We start from the raw sequence: 8863 nt of genomic DNA, 5'->3' as shown, positions 1-8863 counted from the left end.
TTGTTAAATTGTCGGAATAAAATCAAATAGAAAGTATGTAACTGTGAAAACACAACAAAAATATTTAACATTAATTTTTTTCGCCTAAAGTGACGCGTCGTATGACGAAAAGACACTATTTAAAAGTTAAAAGGGTTCGAATAGAAATGAAAAGACAACAACAAAAATTTTTAGTTAATTTATTAAAATTTAGCTGACCATACAACGCTGTTTCAAGTATTATCATCATTAGTGGTCTTAGAAAATATTCGAATTTTTTAATTAGTTTATAGTCCGTATATAATTTGTTTAGACTGCAAGTGCTAGAACTCGTGTTTATTTAATATATTTTTACACCTCTTTTTACGAACTAAATTCAGTTTATTATACTTGCATTTAATGATTAGTTTTGACTTATTCAAATTATCTATATAATAAAATTTATTAATATTTAATTTGGAGTGATACAGACTTTCTATGATGTAAACTAGTCATTTTCTTTACATTTAAGTTAAGTAAATATTAAAGAGTTAAATAGGAATCAGCACTCCTAGCAATACGCTCACATCAAGTGACCTCAAAACTAATGTGGGAATGCCTTCCACTTCTTAAAGATCTTGCTGAAATGAACAGGGTTTACTTAATATGGATCACAGGGGACAACGGATTTGAGGGAAATGAAAAAGCCGATAGGAGGCGGCATTGTATTATATTGGGCCACAACCATTCTGCGGTCCTTCATGTAGCTTTTTCAAACTAAAAATTAATGAGTGGCTAAAAAGAGCAGTTCAGACTGAGTGGAATAATACAATTGCCTGCAGACCAGCGAAAGAATCCATGCCATATCGATCAAAAGCCAAAACTAGTGAGCTACTAATGCTGAACAGAAGTAGCATCCGGTTTCTCACTGAGCGTTGCGGAGTTAAAAAGCATCTATCGAATCTAGGTATTACTAGAGACGATAACTGCATACTATATTGCGAAGAAGAGGAAGCAGCAGAACACATTTTGTGTCACTGTGAAACTAACGTGGGTATGTCACAGTAATCCTCATAGGATGCAGTGACGTGGTGACAAGTTCCCAACCCGTTTTAAAATCTAATCTAATTTAATAAATAAGAATAATACAAACTTTTTAAGATGTGAATTAATAGTTTCTTTTTATTAGAGTTATTTAAATCATAAGAAATCAAATATAATTAATACAAATTTTTTATGATGTAAATTTATCCTTTTTTCGTCATCGGAGGTAAGTAAATATTGAGTAATTAATTGGACTCGTGCACATTTTCTATGCCTCATAAATAAATTCTTCTATTATTTTCTTATATTATTTATATCTTATATTTATTAATCTATTATCCACTAATATTACTAATATATTACTAATACTATTTCTACTAGTATTTTCTTAAGTGAGCAGAGCTTTTGTTGAAAAATAATAATAAATAATATATATTAATATCTTACTTTTAAAAGACGATGGTAAAAATAATATCACGGCTAAATTCAAACTACGTTATTAATAGTTTATTAATTTAATAATATTGAACTAAAGTTAATAAAGATATTTATTTTGATATATATGTATTGTATATGTTACCTATATACTTTATTTGACTTATGTTTCTTATGTTTAAATCAATAAACTAGACTCAATTAATAAACTATATAATTAGTTGCCATTAACAGCTCTTATGAAACATAGCTGACATATTGTAACCAAAATACGAGTTTATAACTAATTTAAAAATTTTTTATGTTCTATTATTTCTATCTATCTTATCTTATCTCAAAGCGTTCAGAAAGTTTATATATATTAAATTAAAATTGAATTATTTCAGTTTAAAATGTTACGAAAAGGCTTTCTCATTTGGTCTTTCAGTTGCAGTTATACAAATATTGTTTGTTGTAGGTGTTCGCTTTTATATATATAAAAAAATAATTCCTATATTTTTTATTATGAAATAAAGCCGTAGACATTCATACCAGAAGATTTCTATTAAAATTAAATGCTCTTACCTCAGCTACATAATAAAGCATTTATCTAAGTATCGCGTTTCCACATTGACTTTAAATGTCAATAATAATAAAATTTAAATTTACATAAAATGCATTTGGTTTCACTGAATTATAATTTTTGAAAGATCCGTTTCCATCATGTTGAAGGGTTATTATTCTTTTAATTTATATGCAAAATAACTTTCATAGTTTATAGAATACCAAAGTTTTTTTAAAAAAAACATATATGTACATATCAATAAAGCTCACTAACGGCATAAAAACCTATGCCAGAACTACAATATTATTAACAAAGCAGTAATTATAGTCGAGCTAGTCATAATTAGTATAGTATCTAGTGTGATCTACTATATCCAAGTAACTAAAAAGTTCAGCACTCAAACTATTTTGAAAAATAATTTAAATATTTATAAGAATCAGCTTAATCATCGCATATTTTATTATAAAGCTCCTATATAGCTCTCCATTTAGGACAGCTGGACTATTGTATTTCTGTTTAGTTAAGACTAAGTTTTAAGCCCACATATAAATTAATGGCAGCAAACATCCACGACTTTACACGGAGACAACTATAATCCATTGTAATATCTTTGAGACAACCTAAACGAACGAATATTTTCAATATAGCTCATTGTGTTTTTCTTGTTAAGTCATTTGGTTTCACAAAACAAGTTAAGTAGATACGATTAATCCACCTTTATTTTTTCTGCTTAGCCAGTAAAGAAAACTGAGGAAAAGTATCATAAATATTAAAATCGTTTTGTCAGTAATTCCAGTTTTAAAAATAAAGTTGACAAGATCCGATAAGTTCACTTAAATTACCTCCATCAAATTATTGAATAATTTGGTCTCTTTGAGAATGAAATCGTTTCGTCTGGAATTCCAGTTTTACAGACGAATTTAAGGATATCCGATAAATCTACTTAAATTATCTCTGCCGGGTCAATAAATGGTCTCTTAGACCATTTCATAAAAAGTATACAATAGAGTCAGTATTATAAAATATTTGCACGAAAAAAAATTTAACAAATTCAATAAAATCAAATTCATTTATTCCACATAAATATATTTGTCAGACCTAATCATTGAAGATGACAGTCAGAAAAGAAAAATATCTACTCTGTCAGTACACAGCTCTTGCTAGAAGGTATCTATGTAATATAGATATCTAATACCATAAATGTCAACTCGATATTTCCAATGCATGTATTGAGACCTTGACAGTTTAATGAAAATAGGGTATACCTATTTGGTATGGTGTTTAAATACTATAGTCCTCTGAGCTATCCTAACGATATATTTTCTCTATGTTTGAATGGCCCCGCCCGGTCAAAAAAAAGTGCCTTTCCTTACGGAATTCCCTGAATCGGCTAGAGTACTTTAGGTTTTTGATGTAATATTACAATGATCCTACATTTTAAGACCTATTTATCCCCGTATTCCGTGAGGCGGAGAGTTACTGTTTTGAATCTTCCTATCTATTAAAATTATATGGCTTTTGACCAAAAATATAATTTCAAGCTTTATTTAAAGTAAAATATCTATAAATATTGAAAGATAAACAATTTTTAATAATAAAATATGAACGTAGGCAATGTTATCAACAATAGCTCAAAGCATCTAGACAGAGAAACGCATACATCTTGTTTCGGATGATCAGCATTAATCCGCACTTTGCAAATGCCATGGTCGCAGATACGATGATTTCGTAAATTTACAACGAAACGCAATTGAGGCTAATTTGCTTTTACTGTAATGCAAGCCAAGCAGAACACTTGCTACCGTCACATGCCCCCGGAATGGCACTTGAATAATTTTCCACTGGAGGCACATCGAAGCGCAGCAAAGTGTTCCACACGCAGTCAAAAGTAAATATACTTTGAAATTCAATACTTTATTTTATGCTTGAATAAAAATTAATGGCAGCCTAATAATCTGTATGAAATACTTATGCACGTTTCCAAACAAACTCTAGGTGCCAAAGCAATGCCGAAATGCCCAAACCCGGTCCGATAACCCCGCCAAACAAAATAACCGAAGGCGTATTTGATATGCCAACGTTATGAATGCATGTGAGCGTGTGGGTTTGAGTGTTTGAGTGTTGGAACGTGTAGTTGGAATTTGTTTTTATTCACATTGAAATTCAATATTTTCCATGTACAGCGGCGAAACATAATCTGCACATTCATGCACGCACATGCACGCACATGCATGTATGCGACACGCACGTACGCGTAACAAACTTTTATATGAGCTACAGATCAGGCATGAATGAGCGTGTATTTACATTTCTATTCATGTGTGTGGGAGGTGTAGTGCAAATATTTGTCAGACCATCAGCTCAACTAAAGCAAATAATTCGTAGAATTATACGTTCGACGACATTCACATTAATTGCGTGCTCTAAAGGCATTTAAACTATTCAGTCATAAAATCATGTATACAAAGGCTAACTAATCCCATTTCCATTTTCATTCATTAAAAACTTTGAGATACATACGACCACATCCCATTGGTGGGTCACTAAAACCACTAAAAAGATTTTCCCGAACTGCAAGTCCAAAATGAATTTTAATCAACTTTGTCATTGAATTGTGAGAATTTAATTAAATTTTAATTAATTTAAATTTAATTCATGATTTATTTTAATTAACATTGCTCATGAATATTTAATTTGTTGAAGGAAAACTTTAAAATATTTAACTTATTTTAATATTGTTAATAAACAAACTAAAACTTGATGCAATATGCAGAAAATTAAATTATTTTTGCTTCCATCCTTTTCCATTAAATTAACAATTGAATGCATTAAATGGAAAAATATATTTTATAAAACTTCTAGGAGCAGAACCAGTCACGAACAGTTCTGAAAAGTTTTAATTTTTTATTAACATTAGAAGTTTAGTTTTATTTTACTTCAACTTCAATTTTTGTTTTTTTATAGTTTTCTAAACGACAGACGTTCCTAGTAAAAGTGGAAAATTTCACTTAAATTTATATGCTCCTCTAACAATCAAACACTCAATAGTAGAAACACTGAGAAACACTGGTATAAAGGTCATTACTGTTAGAAAGTGCTAACTAACTTCATTGAAAACATGGCATGAAAAATAAACAAAGTCTATAGAAGAATTACCAGAAGATTTTCCATCCAGATATGTTTAGGTCCAAAACTACAAATTGTTTTAAGCATTTCCAGTTTTAAGCGGTATCAGTAAGTTAATTCCTATAATCAGTATATATATATATTTATTAATAATAAATTCTTTATGACATTTTAGGTTGGAAAGTATAACACACGAGAACAGAGTTCTATTACAAAAGTAACGGAATTGGGAATAAATAATGGAATCAACAGAACAGAACAGTTACATTCTAATTATTTTTAGATGAAAAGGCATATCATACGGAACTAATGACATATTATAAAAGAAAAGAAAGTAATTAAAATTCAATATAACCACCAGAAAATGAAAATATACAGTAATAGAATCACCAAAACACCTGCATTTAATAATATGGTAATGGAATCATCAATGGATCTAAATTTCCGATATTTTTAAATTTGAACATACTTAATACTAAAACAAAGGTCTTTTCAAAAATAAAAAATATAATAAAATTTTAATAACATAAAAAGTACGGTTTTGGATCAGTTGGTTAAGGGGCGCTGATTCTGAGCTTCACATTTGGCAGAACCCGAGTTCGATTCCTGGTACTTGCAGTCTCAAAAATAATTATTTACGAATAATTAAAAACAAGAATTATTTCCAAGGCCACTGATGATGGGTATTTGGCAATACTCGAAACAGTCAGTTTCGTCAGCCAAAAATTCAATTAATTAAAATAATATAAAAATAGAATTTTTGTTGTTGTAGTTTATTACAGTTCAAAAAACCTCTTTATAAAAAACCACCTCTTTATAAAATTTTAATAAAATCACAAGAAACTATTAATTAAAATTATTATTGTGGAAAAGAGACTTAAAAGATCTATTGTGCCCCTTGATCGGATTAGAGTGTTTCTCCAAGTCCGATTTCTTTAATGAAACACAGTATAGGGCCTATCTTTCCTAGATTTGAACTCTTATGTTCTATGAAATACTAAGGTGCATTTTCCGCTTGTGCATCAGAGCCGGGTACTTCCCTAGCACATGGTATGTGGTTTTGCTTTCTTCTGCATTCTTGATTTTGTTATGTTATTGTTCTACCTATAGTGACCGGTTATAATTCTTAAGTTATTCTTTGTTTGTGCTATGCAATCTTTGAAGCGTTTTAGGTTGTCTGTTCCTAAAAGTATTTTAGTCTTAGTAGCTTTTTCCAATTAAGTTCTCTTTCTTTTTCTCTGCTCCGTTCAAAAGAATGGATAGAGGATCTATCATTATTGAAGCGCACCTCTTCATGCAAGTTTATCTAACATTTCATTGCCTTAAATATCAACATGTCTCTGAATTCATATTAAGTGAACCTGTTTGTTCCAGCCAAGAACGTTCAGCTTGTCAATGCACTGCCATACCAGTTTGACTGTTACCAGGTAGGATAATTTTATTTAATTATATATAATTCTACATATTTTCAGATCGAAAGATACAACATACAAAAATAAAGTTCTAATACAAAGTAAGGAAAATAAGAATGTGAATATCAACCGAACAGTTTCTATACAATAGAGAAGGAAGAAAATAATAAGATGATGATATTTAGAATTTGAAGATATTTAATATTAAAAAGAAGTCTCATTGCAAAAATAAAAAAATATTAAAATTTTAATGAAATAACTAAAAAAAATACTATTTATTCATATATAATTTTAGGTCATAAGGTACAGTATACAAAAATAAGATTATATAGCAAAAAAAAAGGAAAATAAGAGAACAGTAACAGAACACCCAAATTTTAGTCACTTTTAGTTCAAAAGGTATATCATGCCTGAAAGCAGCCTTATTACAAAAAGTAACTAGAAAATAATGAGATGGTAATAGAACAACTGGCAACTCTAAATATTGCAATTCTTTTCTTCTAATTAGTGACTCCATAATTATTCTAGTCTCAAGACTCAAACAAACATCATTACTTCTTTTTAATCTACAATATTATTTAAATACTTACTGTAATACAAATAATACATATTATTTAAAATTTTTCAAACCATACGGAAACTAATCAAAGAGAAAAACATTTTTAATTATACAACCATAGAAAACTTTTCTTATATGAAGAATAAAACTTTAAACAAAACACAATGAATAACTTAACTTAGCTTTTGTGGTGTTGGAAACTTTTTATCGAAACTTTGTTTAGCGACAAACTTTATAAACATTTTCCTCAAATGTCAACATCAGCAACCATGTTTCTGGGTGCGTGAGCGTGCTTTAAAGTTTAAACGTTTTTGAAACAAAATATTGTGTTTGTATAGTATTTTGTAATTCTATATTTATATAAATCTATTTAAATATGTATATATATAAATATATCTATATATATATATATATATGTAACACGCTTTATGTGGAGCGTGTGCTTAACTTTCTGCAATTTCATGCCAAAGATTTGTAACTGATTGCAAGCACTTTGTGTCTGCTGCTTGATAAATTGTAAAACTTTTCCAATTGCTTTTATGTAGTCACAACAATGGTTGGCTTATTGTCTTATCAGTAAGGAACTGACACATAACTTTAGAATTGCGTTGAATAAACAATGAATGAATATCATATTACATAAAAACTCTTTTCATAAATAAATAAATTTAATTAACTGAAAACTCACCTTTTTGTTATGCGTGGACGCAGTGGCCACATGATTGCAATGTAACGATCTATGCTGATAGCAACCAATGTGTAAGCGCTCACCAGTACCGATACCGCTTGCGAATAGTTGACCAGGTAACAAAGTGCTATGCCGAATGGCCAATAGCCGAGTATGAAAATAGATACAAACGAGAATGGTACACAAAATAGTGACATTAGTATATCGCCGACAGCTAAATTTGCTATAAAAAAATTCGTCACTGTACGCATGCGTGGTGTTGACTGCACAATGTAGCACACTAAACCATTACCGAGCAGAGCAAAGACAAATATAGGTATATAGAGTAGATAGACGGCTGTCTTAAAATAAACACTTGACAATGGCGACTCATCTGTGACATTTGCTTCACTCAACGTTTCGCCATCACAGGAAAAGTTCAAATAGTCATTGTAGCCTTTAAGGAATGTTTCGTTGCCAATGATTGCTTCATTGCCGAATGCACCATAATGACGTGCAACTTCAGCACCAGCCACTGCTAAAGCTGAATTCGTAAAATTGTCAATTGTGTTGCTTGCAACATTTGTAAGCATTAATACTGTGGATGTGTCATTGTAGGTTGTTTTGTATGTTGCAACAGCTGCAGTCAAGGCATCATTGTCCTGCAGGTAATCACTATTATTGAGCAATTGTTGTTGTTGTGCAATAAAATAAAGTTTACTGCTGTCTACATCAATATCAGTTATGCTACTACTACTACTGCTGCTGCTACTACTGCTGCTGGTTGTGTCCTTATCCAGTTGTTGATTCGCTTCGGTTGCAGTCAAGTGTGGTAACATGCTGCGAGCAACATATTCACGGACAAACTGTTCCATAACGTTATATTTTTTATTTTTATTTTTATTTTTTTCTGTTGGAGGGTTGGTTATCCTGTTTATTTCCTTCTTCCTCTAGTGTTGTACTTAAAATGCTTTACTAAGCAGAAAGTTTAAACATTTTTACTGTGTTGTGCTTTGCTTTTGTTATTAGAATTTCACTTAATTATATGTGGCAATTACTTTTTACATTTTCCAGCTGCAGTTTGTGTTTCCTGCACAGATTGTAACAATTTTGGTATT

General features: G+C 30.2%; 1 protein-coding gene across 1 annotated transcript; it reads right to left on the bottom strand.

The window, feature by feature from the left end:
• Nucleotides 1–7297: 7297 nt before the first annotated feature.
• Nucleotides 7298–8620, bottom strand: LOC119676483 (RYamide receptor-like). Its single transcript, XM_038087722.1, has 2 exons — nt 7767–8620; nt 7298–7370 (listed from the first exon to the last, which is right to left on the bottom strand). The coding sequence occupies exons 1-2, from the start codon at nt 8618–8620 to the stop codon at nt 7298–7300; spliced, it is 927 nt and encodes a 308-aa protein (XP_037943650.1).
• Nucleotides 8621–8863: the final 243 nt, after the last annotated feature.

The sequence above is a fragment of the Teleopsis dalmanni genome, chromosome 2 (assembly GCF_002237135.1).
Source record: "Teleopsis dalmanni isolate 2A chromosome 2, ASM223713v2, whole genome shotgun sequence".
In the NCBI taxonomy this organism is placed as follows: domain Eukaryota; kingdom Metazoa; phylum Arthropoda; class Insecta; order Diptera; family Diopsidae; genus Teleopsis; species Teleopsis dalmanni.
The sequence above is the reverse complement of the archived record's forward strand: the minus strand, read 5'-3'. Positions and strand labels throughout refer to the sequence as shown.

Coding starts and splice junctions, on each gene's coding strand:
- LOC119676483 (XM_038087722.1), bottom strand. CDS start 8,620: ATGGAACAGTTTGTCCGTGAATATGTTGCTCGCAGCATGTTACCACAC. Junction 7,371..7,766: donor CGTCCACGCATAACAAAAAG/GTGAGTTTTCAG, acceptor TAAACTTTAAAG/CACGCTCACGCACCCAGAAA.